The sequence below is a fragment of the Cornus florida genome, unplaced genomic scaffold (genome assembly GCF_030987335.1).
Source record: "Cornus florida cultivar Cherokee Brave unplaced genomic scaffold, ASM3098733v1 CherokeeBrave_3.0.0_Hap2_Chr01, whole genome shotgun sequence".
Classification (NCBI taxonomy): Eukaryota; Viridiplantae; Streptophyta; class Magnoliopsida; order Cornales; family Cornaceae; genus Cornus; species Cornus florida.
The window spans coordinates 29,501,002-29,519,390 of NW_026775571.1; the positions used below are offsets into that span (position 1 = coordinate 29,501,002).

General features: G+C 36.7%; 1 protein-coding gene across 1 annotated transcript; it reads right to left on the reverse strand.

The window, feature by feature from the left end:
• Nucleotides 1-53: 53 nt before the first annotated feature.
• On the reverse strand, nucleotides 54-11,074 carry LOC132294184 (eukaryotic translation initiation factor 2 subunit gamma-like). The gene is made up of 10 exons (XM_059791952.1): nucleotides 10,738-11,074; nucleotides 10,547-10,656; nucleotides 7,952-8,057; nucleotides 7,710-7,771; nucleotides 2,810-2,922; nucleotides 2,627-2,729; nucleotides 1,915-2,145; nucleotides 1,611-1,829; nucleotides 1,240-1,500; nucleotides 54-854 (listed from the first exon to the last, which is right to left on the reverse strand). Exons 3-10 carry the CDS (start codon nucleotides 8,040-8,042, stop codon nucleotides 561-563), a joined length of 1,374 nt encoding a protein of 457 aa, XP_059647935.1. The 5' UTR covers nucleotides 8,043-8,057; nucleotides 10,547-10,656; nucleotides 10,738-11,074; the 3' UTR covers nucleotides 54-560.
• Between the last annotated feature and the right edge of the window lie 7,315 nt (nucleotides 11,075-18,389).

Below are 18,389 nucleotides of genomic sequence, written 5' to 3' on the forward strand. Positions count from 1 at the left end.
ATGACAAATAGCATTAAAAGTGAGATTTGTTTTATAAGAAAAATACAGACTGATCCATTTAATTTATTGTCTTCTAAATAAAATTTTGGCATGATGCCCACAATGTTTTGCTCATGTGACGCTTACGCCCCTATTATAATTTGGACATTGTGTCAAAGCTTTGTCACCATGTAAAATCATCTGTATGCCCTTGTGTCTAAGCAAAGCAAATACTAAACCCACTTATGTCTAAGCCTAAAGAAATTTCTGGTGAATGACCAATGAATGAGACATTTTTCTGCATTTTAGGGACAAAATGGAGGTTCCTCCAAACACCTGCTCAGGGAGATAACCACCAGAAACATGACACTACTAAAAAGATAATGAAAAAATTCTGAACCATGTTTTCTTCTCCACCAAACAAAAACATATTGTTCCCAGAACCATGTTTTCTTCTCCACCAAACAAAAACATATTGTTCCCAGCAGTTGTCTGCCCTCCCACATCTTCCCTCAAACAATATTCTCCTTTTACTACTACTACTTTCTTATGTTCACTAACTACTCTGTTGCTGTTGTAACTCAAATAAGCATTGGTGGGCCATCTAGGTCTAGGGTGGTTCCAGCTATAACCTCACCCCAGCCTATGAGACGCCAGTGCTTCTCAATCCTCCTGCTCAGTGCAACCTTCGCTTCTGGTTCGGCACACGCTGGTTTGATAAGTCGCAGCTTTGCCACATTATTCTTTATGGAGATTACATGAGCTCCCGTTGAGATGGACCCAATGTTCACCATCAACACCTCTCCCTTCACGAGCTCTGAGACCCTTCCCTGCTTCGCACCCAGAAGTCGGGACAGGACATGTCTGATTTTAACCTGACCATAGACCACGAGGTTCAAAACCGGAAACACAAATGACAGAATTTAACAAATAAAAGGGGATGACATTATGGCGTGAAGCTCTTAGCAGGAGCAAATAAGACCATTTTGCATGTTTGCAGAACAATATTATAATGTTTGAATTGCAGTTATAAATCAAAATGGAACGGACTTATCCAATTAGTGTCATTATGTCATCCTCCAAAAACCTCAACCTCCGGAACCCCCAAAGAAAACACGCAAGCAACAGGGGGGGCAGGAAGAAAAAAAGATTTTTACAAGCTCTTAAGAGATTGATTAAAAGGAATGCTTGATGCAAAGTACTTCCCTAAGCAAGGAATAATCAGCGCAAATGGACAGGTATAGAAGCATAATCTATTACCTCCAATTCAGTGTAAACTTTAGGCAGGGATCCGACCGCCCCAAGAACCTGACCAACCAGCCTATCAGCACGAGTTAATGCCGGATCCATTGTAGTGCCAATGCCAATGAAACCCCCTGGCACTGCAAACTGCAACTCATTTTCTTCGGCAAAAAGAGAGACAATCCTAGTATACACGGGGGTACATTTGAAATTTTTATTATCATCTCCTACTATAACCCCTGGTCGAATTTCAACCAACTGGTTCACCTGTAAAACACCCTGCACAGAACAAATTTGCCAAAATAAGACTCTGATTTGATATTGTTCAGCTACTTCAGTATTCCACATGTCTCTCTGTGTCTTTAGAGTAACAAGGAAGAAGCATATACCCTGAGGATGCTTCCACCAGCAACACCGCCTTTTATTTCTTCAATCTCGTAACCAGGTTTGTTGACGTCAAAGGATCGGATTATGATCATACGCGGTGGTGCAACAAAATTCCTTTGCGGAACAGGTATCTTTTTAACAATATACTCGCACACGACATCAATATTATGCTTCAGCAGAGCAGAAATTGGTACCACTGGTGCACCTTCACCAACAGTGCCCTGCAATGTGAAAACCCAACATTATTTCAATACTATAAATTTAAAAAGCAGGAATTGAATGACATTCAAAGACAAACGTACAGACCTGGACAAATTTTAGAATCTGCTCCTTCTGACGGATGGCTACATGTTGCGGAACCAGATCGACTTTATTTTGGACGATGATAATATCTTTGAGTTTCATAATATCAACACCAACTAGATGCTCGACAGTTTGAGGTTGGGGGAAATCCTCATTGGCAGCTATCAGAAGTAATGCGCCATCCATAATTGCAGTGTCGTCATTGAGCATAGTAGACTTGAGAATGCCATGTCCCTATAGGAAATAAATGAAAAAAAAAAATCAAGTAGTGAAAGTTAGATCAACCTACAATGTCTACATATTTTTTTTAAGAAATTCCTACTCTCTTTGAGAACAAACACTCATGGTCGTAACTACTCTCTTTTAGTGATTTAAAGTACCTGAAAGTAAAACTAAGAAGAAGGGAAAAAAGAGAGGGAGGGAGGAAGGAAGGGAGGGGGTCTGCTACCTCAAGCCTCACAAGGTGAAAGAGGATTAAGGAAGGCGTACAGTTTGATTAATTAGTTGTACATTTCACAAGAGTCTACACAATAAAGTGAAATGTCATGTTTGGATGTAGCTCTAAAGTTACTTTCATGTACAGGCCAAGTCTGAATATAATATTGGGAAGACGGGAATAAAATGTATCACTTGGGTTAATTTGGGTTCACGAACAAATAAAAATTAAAAATTACACCTTATGCATAAAAGAGAATTCCCAGGGATAGCTTATTACCGGGCAATCAACAAAAGACACATGTCTCAGCAGTTTCATCCTACACTCTTCAAATCCAGGCACATCACATAAGGGACTATCTTCCTTCTCACTTCCATACGCCCTGCAGATATTTTGTACATTAGACTAAAGTTCCAAAGTACGCTGTTAAGTAATCATTACATTTCTTAAAGACGAACATACTTGTAGCACATAGGTCGAGGGCACCGTTCATCTTCACATTTATAAATCTTAGCATTCGGATATCCAAGATTAGTAGTTGTGTTCCGCTCAAGTTCATTTTTAAAACGAACTGTCTGCAAATTAATGTCAAACCATAAGACCCACTTCTACAATATATGCACGTAAACATTTGTAACAAAACAAATGGAGGTTAAATATACTATGTTCTGATTCTGTGCATAATTTTTGTGCAATAGCTAGTAAAACACTAATTTAATGAACTTTTAACACTAGGTAACACTAGTAAAGCAGATATATGCTGAATTAGAAAAGAAATAAACTTTGTTCACTTGGTTGAAAGTCATAATATCACAGGAAATAGTTAAAGTCACACAAGTATAAGTCTACTAATTTCAGCCCCTTCTAAATAGAAATTAAGAAGCTAAAATTACCATTAAGGATGACATGTCATGTATTGATTCAAAAAAAGGTCACTTTAACTCTGAGCAACCAAGTATTAAATTACTTCTACAGCTCTGCTTAGACTCCTATAACTTTAATAAGTTGGTAATAATTTACTCCTTATTCTTTTCCCCTTTTAATACATCAACATGTTAGTTGTAAAATCTATTCCAACAAATAATTGCAAAATTAAATAAATATATATAAACTGAGCATCGTTGAAAATTCAGTTTCATAACTCATAAACTTAACTGACAAGCTGGCCATAAATGCAAGAAAACTTCATGAATGTGTATCTATTTATTTATAACTCAAACTTATTTATTTATTTGGACAAATCTCCCTGAAGACACTTATTAGCAGAAAAAACAAGAAATCTTCCAAGAGATGAAGCTTGAAATCCGACAGATTAAAAATCTTGGCATTAACGTTTAACGGTACTAACATCCATATATCCATTGAAACTGACTTTTATTTCTCATGATAAACATAATATAATGATGAAAACAAAATGAAAGTCTTTCTTTATAGGGCTTCCTCACAAGCCTTGGGCAGGTGTTTACCTCTAAGCCCAGTTAATGATGTTGTCCCAGGTATCAAGATGCACCTGAGCAAACTAAATTCCACATTTATCTTGAGATGGTCATGGTTCTTCTGATGACTGGAGAAGGGATGTTTTTCTGCCGGATAGTAATGAGGATAGGACCGTTGCTGAGGGTGACTCTGTTTTGGATCTCCCACCATCAGTGTGGGAAAATAGTGGAACTGCTGGAATTGCCTCTCCACTGGGAGCAATCAGGGAACTGCAGAGGACCACAAAAATGGAAGGCAAGAACGGGAAGTGGTTTATGGAATGCATTGAAGGGGCACAATTTTTTAGGACTGACGTGCAGGAGATGATAAGCAAGTCCATGAGATGATCCAAGTGGTAGATGATGAGTGGGCACTGGTGAATCATACGAAAAGTGCTGAAATGGAGAGAGAGAGCTTAAAAATCTCATTTCCTATGTGAACTATGAGGGGAGGAGACGAGGTGGAAGTGAGAAGAGAAAGGTTGGGAGGAGAGGGGGGAAGACATTGTGTGCTTAGGAAGCTCAAAATCGTGTCTTGGAATGTTCGGGGATTGAACGACCCAAACAAAAGGAAGGTGGTGAAGGTTTTGATGCGCAAATGGGAGGCGCATGTGGTGTGCTTTGCAAGAATCTAAGTTGGCTGTTCTACATATAGGGTGTTGAGAAGTCTTTGGGGAGGCAAGTTTGGGAATGGGAGGTGGTTGATGTGGAGGTTATTTCGGTGGGGATTGTGGTTCTTTGGTATAAAAGGTGGGTCTCACAGGTTGACAGGTGGAAGGGGATGCCACCTATCTCTCTCTTGTTTGCTTTGGAGGATGATGGTTCACAATGGATGTTTTCAGGAGTTTATGGCCCAGTTGGGGATGTGGAGAGGAGGGATTGTGGGAGTTGTTGATAGCTAGGAGGAGATGGACAGCTCCGCGGTTTGTGGGAGGGGACTTTAATGTTGTTAGGATGCCTAGAGAAAAATCCACAAGACGAAGTTGGACTCCGGCCGTGAAAGAGTTCTCGGATTTCATCGACTCTCATCATCTTCTTGATCTTCCGATGGAGGGAGGGCAGTTCACATGGTCCAGTGGTAGGGAATCCCCTATGCTGTCTTGCTTGGATAGATTTTTTATTTCTGGAGGCTTGGAGGAGAAGTTCCCTAATGTATCTCAGGTGGCTTTGGCTCGAGTGATTTTGGATCATATTCCTATTCTCCTTGATTGCGAAGGGGTTAGGAGAGGGGGAACCCTGTTCCGATTTGAGAATATGCGGCTTCGAGTAGAGGACTTCAAAGAGAGGGTTTGAACCTGGTGGACTAGCTATGAGGTTAGGGGCAGCCTGAGTTCTATTCTAGCTACCAAAATTAGGTTGATTAAGGGAGACATTAAGAAGTGGAACAAGTGTGCTTGGCAATCTGAAATGGCGCAACAACAGAATCCTCCTTGAAATCTCTAAGCTGGATAGGAAGGAGGGAGAGGGGGGCCTTAGCGACATGGAGGTAAGTAGGAGGGAGGAGTGCACGCCTGAGTTTGGAGAAATTGTGGTGATGGTGGAGATCTTGTGGTGGCAGAAATCTAGAGTGCTAAGAAGATTATCGGAATACGAGATTCTTCCATCGCTTTGCAAACATCCATAGAAGAGGAAATCATATTGGAAGGATTTGTATTGATGGGAATATGGTGACCAGGGAAGAGGATGCTCAGGCTGTTTTTTTTTTTTTTGTTTTTTTTATTAGAGGATTCAGGCTGGTTTTGTGTCTTTTTATCAGCAACTATTCACAGAGACAGCTAACTGGATACCTCTACTTGATGGGCTTGAGTTTGCAGTAATCTAAGGGATGATAGAGATTGGCTTGAGAGGCCATTTGGGGTGGAAGAGGTGTTGGAGGCTTTGAGGAGTTGCGATGGTGACAAAGAGGGACCGAAAGGGTTGACTTGGGCTTTTTTCCAACAAAATTAGGAGTTGGTGAAGACAGAGGTGATGGGAGCTCTCAGTTCTTTTTATTCAGATGGTCATTTTGAGAAGAGCCTTAATGCCTCGTTCATCATGGAGTAGTTTCAATTTTGTTAAAAACGAAATCTGATAATTCAAACAATGAGGCCAACAATTTTTGTCTATATAATCTCAGGTACATAGAAAGATTCATAGTGCTCATCTCACAATCAAGGAGCTCAACCTCATTGAATATCAGAGTTCAAGACTTAAGTAAGTCTAATAAGTAATAACTATTTCTTCCAAATTACCTAGAAAGGGTTCCTAACACAATGAAAGAGGCACAGCCACAATTATACCTAAAAATACCTTGTCAATTCAGCTATGCTTCACTCGATGGTACAAGCATGAAATAATAGCGCACCTACCATGTTCAGTGGACCCCGACTAGTATAGCAACAATCAAAGTTCAACGACAATACTTATCAAAAAAAGTCATTGCTGTTGAGCTTTCCTTTTTTATAAGTAAAGATGTATTAAAAAGCATTCAAAAGGGGAACGCATCCCACATAAAACACAAGACCTAATAGGGCCTCTAGACTCTCAAACAGTCCAAAAAATCAAGAATCTCATCTATGGATTTACAATTTCTCCCAAGAACTCAACAAAAAAAGAGAACTAATAATGGAGAACTTCAGCAATGAATCCCACTATAACTCTATAATTTTAAAGTTAAATTTTATACTAGAAATTATATTGTCATGTGTAGATAACAAATACATTGTCAAGCAGATTTCAGAAATTCTACAATACGGCCACAACTTGTCTAAACGAGGATAATAACGTAGTTGCAATGAAATATTAATGTTGCACTGCCTAAATTCCATATTTATTTGAAAAGAAAAGAAGCTACCAAAAAAAATGTTCTTGGCCGACTTATAGTATAGTTGTAATGAAATCTTAAATTGATATATTTACATTCCATGTCTATGAGAAAGCGATGATGGTTATGATAAACCCAAAGCTAAGAATTGCCAAGGTGCAAACAATTCCTTGAGGGGGGGAGGGCGGTGGGCAGTGGGCGGTGCGTGTGAGTGTCAACTAGGTTAAAAAAATTGCTATTTTGTATGGTCCTGAGTGCAATATTGTCTCAGAAATGGAGGTTGAAATAAAATTAGAACAGAAAATCGAGTTGTTATATAAGGAAGAACTATATTTACTCTAGAGTCCAAGTGTTGAAGAGCGAAGGAACTTTGGCATTGATAAACCTGTACTAGCCTTGATGCTTTTTAATGAAATCTTAAAAAAAAAATAAAGTTATGCAGTTGATGTATAGATAAAAAAAGCCATAATTGCTCGCACTCAGGCACACAAACACATTACTTAGATGAAAAACAACCTTAGTTGTAGTTATAGATTATGTAAGGAAATAAAACAAAGAAAAACAAGAAATATGATACCAAAGGTTATGTATGTAGTTCATCAAGTTAATGACTATAACAACATCCAAAGATGACTAGATAGTTCTAACATTCAATAGTAGAAATAATACTCATATGTTGGTTTATTAGCTCTCTCCTAGAACTCATGCATATTCTTATTCTCAATAGTTCTATGTTTCTAATAAATACAAGTCCGCAACTTGTGACTAGAATGAATTCTGTCACCTAGTACTAAATTAGCCAGAGAACCCACTCCTTATGGTTTAATTTGCACCCGAGCAAGCATTAGAGAAGCTACTTCCATAGAACCACCAGGCATGGAATTCTAATTAATGGGGCTACAATTGAATGAAATGAAATAAGTAATGCATAAATGATATCTTCAATTATTTTCTAAGACCTAATCCAATAATTCAATAATGGGGCTAAAACTTCATGAATGCATATTCTTATTCTTTTCCCTTTTTTAAAAAATGGCACTGTAAAGAACATGCAGTATCAGAAGTAAGCTAGAAAAGCAGTCACCTGTATGCCAGATATCGCTTTCACCAGCGTCGATTTACCATGTGCCACGTGACCAGTAGTAACTGATAAAAGATAATTGGTTCCAATGTGTTAGTGTCAACTATAGGATTGTTGACCTTAATCTTCACCAACTTGATGTTAGTGGAGTCATAAGGATTAGAAATCACTAAACCTCAACACAGAGATGTATTATTGCACGAGTGGTAAAAGGCAGTTCAGACATTCATAGTAACGATGATTACCAATATTTATGGTAGCCTGATGAGAAATAACTTCAGGTGAGAGTGGATTTAGCTTGCTCAAGTCCTGCTCCATCAATCCTTTCTGATACATGTTGACTTTGCACTCCTATATAAGCAAGTATTGCCATTCAAAAAATCCAGCGAGAGAAAATGAAATGCCCAGAGACAGAGAGAAAAGTAGGTGCTTGTTCATGGTGACAGAAATATGTAAAGGCCAATAAAATTATACAATTCAATTAAAAAAATAAATTTGTCCATGTACCAAATAGTTTTAAATCACTGGTTGTAATTGCTTTGTATACAATTTAAGCTAATCCAATCTTTAATACTGAAAACCTTATTTTAATATTCACTTCAAGTTAAATTTCATTAATGTAAAGCCAAAACGAAAGGGACTTTTATGCAAAGAAGACTCCTTAGTAACTAAGTGTCCTATTAAAAGGGCTTATACACACACACACACACACACACTCTAGTTCTTGTATAACACTTTAAATGTACACATTAAATGTACACAGGGTAAGTCTTGTTTGAAAAATCAATTCATAACCAAAGATCCAATACAGTCCCCAAATTACACACCTCTTCTGCAAATTTGCCACATGCATATTAAGCAAGTTGGTCATGTGTGTGTGTGTGTGTGTGTTTCGTCATATATAGCAAGAGAAGAGAGAGTACGTTGTGTGTTTGTGTGTGTGAGAGAGAGAGGGGGAACAAAGATGAGAGAGATTAACTATTAGAAATAGCAAAACACGTTTGGAAAGGTCTTGTGTTTCAGGAAATCCGAAAACAAAACACGTTTGGAAAGTCCTTTTGTTGTCAAAATTTATGAATCAATAACAAGAAACATATTTGGTTAAGGGCTATTTTGTTTATGGTTTGAAAAATTAAATATATACTAATACAATTATAGTCCATTTTTATTTGGTTTAAGATATTCTGTAAAAAAATAAATAAAATCTTGGAAAATTTTATAATTTTTTTCTTTCATTAATACTTACAATAAAATTATATGTACTTTAAAAGGTCTCTAACCATTAGTTTTCTAATAGAGTAACTTTGTATTTAACCCATCTCCGTTATATATGATTATTGTTAGAGATTTAATTTAAATAGTCACTTTTTATAATGCTATTACGGTGTTAAAACCAACATTTTGATGCCTTGCTCAGTTGCCTTGGTAATATGTGATATATTAATTTCCCAACACTCTTGTTCATTGTTGGGACAATATATTTATGAGAGGATTCTTAATTTCCATATTGAACTTACATGGTAGTGCTAACAGTGGAAGACTCATATTATGTGCAAGTGTGTGACCATCATGCAATAGATTTTCCTACACTTAACAATTTTTTCTTTGCATTACCTAATTGTAGTACCTCATTATCCAATTTTTTGGAATCTTTGTATACTCAACCCAGGTTTGGTAATGTGCACAAATTACATTGTTAAAAAATTATCAATGTGCACAAATCTGAAAATTACTATTGGTTGCATGTGCACTAATATGAAAAATACATTGGCTAGACTATAGAAATCTAATTTAAATGAACCATACATTGTGCACTAATCTGTAAACCATAGATTGTGCACTAATATGTGAGTGTAGCATTCCATCAACATTGGAGAGTAGCACCAATGTAGTAGCAGCATGCATCAACAACCTTGCATAGAGGGTAACATTCCAGCAACATTGGAGAGTAGCACAAAATAGAAAAATTTTGAACTCAACACCAACACAGGAAGAAATGACAAGAATTAGAATTAGGACAACTATTTATACCAAAAAAATAAAATAGACCAAATTTAGTCATATTTATGTTACCTTTTATCAAACTCAGTGTTTACACAGTAGCTAATAGAGTAGACCAACCAAGTACCACAGCTGAACTCAACAACACATGAAAAAATGACTCAATACTACCAAAAATTACACCACACATGTCCAATTTCCATCATCCAGTGGGTGCACAGTAGAGATTCCACGCATCCACAGGAACAACACATCTTTATATAATTTCCCATGAAATGCATATCAGTTTGATTTTTGGTGTTTTTTATAAACCAGAAGAGAGAAGAAAAAAAAAATCATGGATTTGAAGCTTCATTGATTCAAGCTACAATGCTACATGTTGACAAAAGAACCTTTTTGTGTTTGCACAGAAAGTTTTCCTTTCTAATATTTTGCCTTTTCGGCCAATATTTCTTTGGATCATCAAAATTTACTTCCTGAAAATTCCTCAAAATTTACTTCATGAAATTTTCTTTTTAAAGCAGCGTTTCATTTAGTTATATTTGTGCATCTACGCAAATTGTATATTTGTGCGTTCCATTTACTGAGTTCTATAATGTTAAGTGACTTCTATAAACAATAACAAAGAAAACAAAAGAAGATTCAATGATGTCATTGATAATTGTAAATTACATTCTAAACTCATCATGTACGCAGGGCATATGTTGAGGCCTTAGGCAAGATCTATAATCTAGGCCTTTAAAATTACATGAAATTTTTGTATAGTTTCGCTCATCTTTTCGGAACTACAGAGGAAAAACACAACACACACACAAAATCATATAGACGCACATACATACCGTGGGGTTCAGAAGCTTTTGCTGAGAAAAAGAGACGAAACCTGAGATCCTCCCTCTAGCGACCACGAGCTAGGGTTTCGGTGGAAGAGGCTTTGAATCGCCTTACACACCTGAGAGAACAGACACGATCGAGAGGAAGAAACGGAACTACAGAAACAGACACACAAAATCATATAGACGCACATACATACCGTGGGGGTCAGAAGCTTTTGCTGAAGCTGAGAAATCAGACAAAAAGAGACGAAACGTGAGATCCTCCCTCTAGCAACCACGAACTAGGGGCTTTGAATCGCCTTACACACCTGAGAGAACAGACACGATCGAGAGGAAGAAACGGAGGAAAATGTTCGAAGACTAGGGTTTGTGTAGAAAATACGCTTCACACGGGTCAGAGAACAGACACGGTCGAGAGCAAACATCAACGGGATTGCAGAAAAGTATGTAGGTCTATCAACCACAAACACAATCGAGAGCTCACAACCGGGTTTTAGTGGAATTGCCTTCAGTCGCCTCCCGCGAGAGGAGAGAGAAACGGGAGGCAAAAATGAGGTTTTAAAATTTGGTGTAAGTATGTTTTTGGTTTGGGCCTTGATATGGCGTTACAGTGCCCATAACACCCAATATCACGATATGGGTTTTGCCCAAATATTCATAACAATTTTGGTTCTGTTTAAAACACATTGGGCCACCCCAAACACGATTTGGGCCCAAATTCAGATATCAAAACCATTAAAACAATATCACATCCGATGCCAAACAGGGCCTGTATATCTGTGTGTGTGTGTATATTACGGAGTATAAGTTACCCTCCCTCCCGTCCCATAAAAAGTATTATTTTTAGAGAACTCATGACTCTTACAAATTGAACTGACACAGTTCTCCATTAACGACACTTTTTTTGGGACTGAGGTAGTGTAACATTTGTCCAAAAAATCTTTATTTATTTTATTAAGAAACTCAAATTTTTTTATTCTTTATTTAACCCTAAAACTTTGTACAGTTTAAATTTAACACCCTGAGAATTTTACAAATCACACACTGATCCATTTTTACGTTTAAAAGAAGAACCAATGGGCTTCAAGTGAGAATTACAAGAAAAAAGGATGGTCGAATTTTCAAAGCAACAATTTTCTGCTATCGATATATGAGATTATTCTATTTACATAAATTTCTCTTAAAATTTACATTCAACGCAATGCAATTGTCTCAAAATTTATTTTATTTTTTTGTTAATTCAATCCTATCACGAGTTGTAAGGAAAATACCTTTTTAAAAATTCAAAAAATAATAATAATAATTCAACGGAAACATGGATTTGCTTCTATGCCCGTTAAAAGCACTTTTTATTTTGAAAAACTTTTAATGATTACAAAATTTGAATGAAGCTAAAATTTGAAATCTTAAATATTTTAGGTAATACTTTTTCATGAGTTAATTATGTCCTTTTTTTATTTTTTATAAAGATAATTACACTCATTCCTTAATTAAAATATATTATTGTAAAATTAGTAATAAAATGTTTAAAATAATATTATTACAAAATAAATTAAAAAATAATTTAATTATGAAAAATACTTATTATAGTTTTCACAGATCTATTGAAAAAAAACATTTTGTTGAGAGAGTTATACTTGGATCTTTCTTTTGTAGTTGAAATTGTAAGTCGCAAGTCGGTTTCTAATATTTCTGTCTAAGTTAGAATACTTTTTTTCTAAAAAGTAAACAATACATGATATGATTGATTTTTTTTTTTTTTTTTTTTTTTTTTTTTTTTTTTTTTTAAAAAAAAAACTATTGCTTGCAAATATAAAGTGTTAACAATGTCAATGTGAAAATAATTTTTTTTCCTTCAAGTACGAAACTTAATAATTACGTACTTTTGATTATAGTTGAAAGGAGGGACAAATTTAGTAAAAGGAAGCAAAACAGTAGAAAATGCAATAAAGACAAAATAAAAAGGTACAAAAACCAAATTAAACAAAAGAATTGAACCATAATTATCAGTTAAAAATAGAAAGATGGGTGTCAAGAGCACACGCTCGTGATTCATTGACCAAATTCTCGTGGAAATTCGTGCTCCATTTTAGAAGAAATGAAAATTTGAAAAGAAGGAAGGAAATTGGTTTTGAGGGAAAACATTTCATAATTTGGTTAGAAGGAAAGGAAAATTTTTATCTTTTTATGAGTGATATTTCATTTTTGATGGAAAGAAAAGGAAAAAATTTCTATATATTTTTTATCCGCATACTCTCACTATACACATTAATACATTCCAGATTAGTAGGGTTTTACCAAAGTAATTTTTCATATTTATGGAGCAATTCCTCCTCTTTTCCATCCAATACCAGAGGAATGGAAGGAAAGAGAAAAAATGTGAGCCAAAAATGATGGATGCTTCATCCCTCGTTTCCATTCTTTCAACTAAACAAAGCATATATCTTCGGTAAAGTAAAAGAGGCAAGTTTAAAATCTGTGTTATAAAATTAGTCATTTTATGGCAACTCACTTTTTGTAACATCCAAACAATTTTCTTTTTTTGAGATAATTAACTTACAGTTACACTATCACAAAGCTTTTCCAGATCATTTTATGGCAACTCACTTTTGTAATTCAATTTTTTGCAAATATGGTACACCCACATTCAGAAAATTAGCATAAGTTACACATATCACAAAGCTTTTCATGAAGCTGCTTCTTCGTACAAGGGAAGGGAAATTGCTTTATGGGAACACTCTGCTTTATGCTTTGATTCGACATAGCCCTAGTAGAGAAGAATCTGCAAATGTTAGCTCCATTTTCGTCCTTTTCTTAATAGGTAGTGATTCATACAAAGCATCGAAATTCAAAGCATCAATCTTCCATTTTAATTAATTACTTTGCTCTGCATTGAAGGACCCAAAGAGACTTGCATTTGGTTCAAAATGTACCAGAAATCTCTGCATGATCAAGGGGCCCAAGAAGGCATGCATGGAAGTAGGATTCAAAGGGCTTAAACAGCAAGTGCATGGCTATCTCATAGCACACCTTGAGGTATGCACACATGTCAAACCTCCTGTGTGATTATAGTGCATGGGTGAACGCTGAACTCCACAGCTCAGCAGTCTCTGTCCACACCTCAACTTAAATAAAAGAGATCACATTATTTCTCCCAAACGAAACGACAAATACCCTCAATTATGTGATGACACTTGTATCGGACAACATCCAACACATGCAACCACATCATAAAAACAACCAACCCCATTGGCAAATGAGGGCATCTTAATGAGCCACAATGCAACTTGCCTGAGACGCTGATTGCCTCGATAGCACCCTAACCAGCACCAACTACCCCTATGCCTGGCGATGGCAATGGGATGGGTTTGGGACGGGTTGCCTTAAACTCTACCCCGCCCAGTTTATAAATCCCGATCCAATACCCGTCCCATAGCCGGGACAGGTTCAAAATTATTATCCCATCCCCACCGCATGAATGGAGCTCAAAACCCATCCCCGCCCCCTCAACATCTGAAAATTTTGAAATGAAGAGAGATTAGATTGTGAGACAACCAAAAAGTTACAAAGATTGTATATATATAAATAAAATATAACATAATCCCTATGTATAATTGTGTATATATGTAAATACTATAGATAGTGAGAGAGAGAACTCTAGCTTACCATCACCAACAGCCAACCGCCGAAGAAGTAGCCGATCTCGTTGAGAAATTCTTTTGAAAATATTCATGAGAAAAAGCAGTGTTGGGGATTATTCATTTGGTGAAGTTGGGTGTGATCGATTACCATTAGAGAGAGAGAATTGTATCAGTGAGTGAGACATGAGAGCAGCTACCCCTCTTCATTTTTTTTTTTTTGGGTATAAAAAGCTCTAATAGGGCAAAGCTGACAATTTGTAATGTAATCGGGGCGGGGCACATACAAACCCGTCCCTGCCCTGAACCGGTCCGGGTTCAACATATCTATCCCATACCCGTCCTAAACCATTTAATGACGCACCATATCCGTCCCATTAGGGGCGAGACAGACATGCCAGATCAGGACAAATTGTCATCCCTACCTATGCCTGCAATGACGCCCATACCACATCCCAAATTTGTTGGTCATCAATCCACGTGGCCCCATCCATTGGGCCATGGTAGAGTATGTAGCACGACCTCATCAAAGCCCTGCATGGAGCGAGCACTGCGGCACCGCCTTACCCCCTCAGCCGTGAAGTATAAATAGACCCATGCTAGACCAGAGACAAGAATAAACCTGTATGCTAAATAAGACCATGCCGTATTTGAAACCTTGAGAACACTGGCTAGACCTCTCAATATCTAGACCAACCCTTGGCAACACCCTAACATCATGGAGTTTATGGCGACCTTAGTCTTGACCTCACTTGATTTAAACCACATGATATTCCCACTACATTACGTGCAATGCCTTCAATTTCTATTCAACAACAAGAAAACACCATAAGCGTTATTGAGTGTAGTCCCCATTACTCGAGGGTGGACCCTTAAACTGTGAAAGACCGTGCCTTATTGCCCCTTAAACTAAATAAGATCAAGACATTTGAAACCTTAAGAAACCTGGACTAGAGCTCTCAATATCTAGATTGATCCTTTGCAAGACCTTATTTTTATTCAACAAGCAAAGGCCTTAGGGTCATTTACCTGTAGTTCCTCTTGATCTTGTAATACAACACAGGGTGCTAGGAGGACTAAACAAGATACTGACCTAACATTTGGCATTAAACAACAATAACTCACGCTAAATGGCAATTCCATTGAGGATGTATTCTCCTAATAAATAAGATGGTACCAAGCCTTGTTAAGGTAGACCTCAACCAACAGCAACTAGCTTCAATAATAAGGATAGTAATTTTAGTTCTTTTACCGAGGGGCATTTTCACTGAGTATGATGCAAGGCTAAATCTGAAATTATCAGGTCATTCTCATCATGCTCAGGGCGTAACTCAACTCAACAAAGTCTTTTTCCCAATTTCTTGGGGTCAGTCACATGAATCATAGTTTTCCATTCAACACTATCAGAGGACATGGCATAAATTAAACCACATACTATCATATTCATACTTATGAACACTACCTACCCGCGCAAACTTTGGTCTTCTCCTTCCCCTAACAACTCAATGTGGACCATGTTACACTTCCTAACCGGCACACTTAATAGTCTTCTTTGTACATGACCAAACCATCTCAATCAGCAATCTCTCATTGTATCTCCAATTGGTTCTACTCCAAGCACTCAAGAATGTGCTCATTTCTAATTATATCCTATCTTGTTTTCCTGCACATTTGTCTCAGCATTCCCATTTCCGCCACACTCACTTGATGCATTATGTTGTTTCTTAGTTTCCCAAAATTCTATGCCATAAAGAACAGCTGGTCTGGTAGTTATTTTATAGAACCTCCCTTTCAATCTTGGAGGGATATGCTGATCACACAAAATATGCAGAAGATTCAGTGTATTCTAACAAGAAAGCATGTTAATCTTATAATATGTAAAGGTACTAGTCAAGATAGCCACATGCTTACTGAACAAGCTATAAATTGTGTAACATCGAGGCCCTCAATTGTGATAGCCTAAATTTCACAAAATAGTCAATTATTAATACACCAAGAAAACATATAGCACATCTGTATCTAAAAAACCATTCAGTTTATTAGTTTATCCACTACAACAGAACATCAAGACACAAACAATATATGGTCAAGCAAAATTAATCATATCAAACAGAAGAGCAATCAGAAAATCCAAAATCATCAACACCGAACCTAACCAAAGAAGAACTACTACTAATTACGGAAACATGACCTTTGTGACAATTCGAAACCAGGTTTGTTGACGTCAAAGGATCGGATTATGATCATACGCGGCCATGCGACAAAATTAGACAAAAATTAAATAAAGTGAAGTGTCATGTTTGGATGTAGCTCTAAAGTTACTTTCATGCATAGATAAGTCTGAATATAAAATTGGGAAGACAAGGGAATAAAATGTATCACTTGGGTTAATTTGGGTTCACGAACAAATAAAAATTAAAAATTACACCTTATGCATAAAAGAGAATTCCCAGGGATAGCTTATTACCGGGCAATCAACAAAAGACACATGTCTCAGCAGTTTCATCCTACACTCTTCAAATCCAGGCACATCACATAAGGGACTATCTTCCTTCTCACTTCCATACGCCCTGCAGATATTTTGTACATTAGACTAAAGTTCCAAAGTACGCTGTTAAGTAATCATTACATTTCTTAAAGACGAACATACTTGTAGCACATAGGTCGAGGGCACCGTTCATCTTCACATTTATAAATCTTAGCATTCGGATATCCAAGATTAGTAGTTGTGTTCCGCTCAAGTTCATTTTTAAAACGAACTGTCTGCAAATTAATGTCAAACCATAAGACCCACTTCTACAATATATGCACGTAAACATTTGTAACAAAACAAATGGAGGTTAAATATACTATGTTCTGATTCTGTGCATAATTTTTGTGCAATAGCTAGTAAAACACTAATTTAATGAACTTTTAACACTAGGTAACACTAGTAAAGCAGATATATGCTGAATTAGAAAAGAAATAAACTTTGTTCACTTGGTTGAAAGTCATAATATCACAGGAAATAGTTAAAGTCACACAAGTATAAGTCTACTAATTTCAGCCCCTTCTAAATAGAAATTAAGAAGCTAAAATTACCATTAAGGATGACATGTCATGTATTGATTCAAAAAAAGGTCACTTTAACTCTGAGCAACCAAGTATTAAATTACTTCTACAGCTCTGCTTAGACTCCTATAACTTTAATAAGTTGGTAATAATTTACTCCTTATTCTTTTCCCCTTTTAATACATCAACATGTTAGTTGTAAAATCTATTCCAACAAATAATTGCAAAATTAAATAAATATATATAAACTGAGCATCGTTGAAAATTCAGTTTCATAACTCATAAACTTAACTGACAAGCTGGCCATAAATGCAAGAAAACTTCATGAATGTGTATCTATTTATTTATAACTCAAACTTATTTATTTAGTTGGACAAATCTCTTTGAAGACACTTATTAGCAGAAAAAGCCAGAAATCTTCCAAGAGATGAAGCTTGAAATCCGACAGATCAAAAATCTTGGCATTTTACGTTTAACGGTACTAACATCCATATATCCATTGAAACTGCCTTTTATTTCTCATGATAAACATAATATAATGATGAAAACAAAATGAATGTCTTTCTTTACAGGGCTTCCTCAACAAGCCTTGGGCAAGCGTTTACCTCTAAACCCAATTAATGATGTTGTCCCAGGTATCAAGATGCACCTGAGCAAACTAAATTCCACATTTATCTTGAGATGGTCATGGTTCTTCTGATGACTGAAGAAGGGATGTTTTTCTGCCGGATAGTAATGAGGATAGTACCGTTGCTGAGGAGAAAATAGTGGAACTGCTGGAATTGACTCTCCACTGGGAGCAATCAGGGAACTGCAGAGGACCACAAAAATGGAAGGCAAGAACGGGAAGTGGTTTATGGAATGCATTGAAGGGGCACTATGTTGGTGCTTCAATTTTTGATGGATCAATTGACACTCCACCTTCTGAAACGACATACCCCAAAAATTTCACCTCCTGTAGCCAAAACTCACATTTCTCATATTTGGCATACAATCGGTGCTCCCGCAAAATCTGCAATACAATTCTCAAATGGATCTCGTGCTCCTCCCGAGTCCGTGAATACACAAGAATGTCATCCACGAAAACTACCACAAATTGGTCCAAGTAATCGTGAAAGACGCGGTTCATCAAGTCCATGAATGCCGCTGGCGCATTAGTC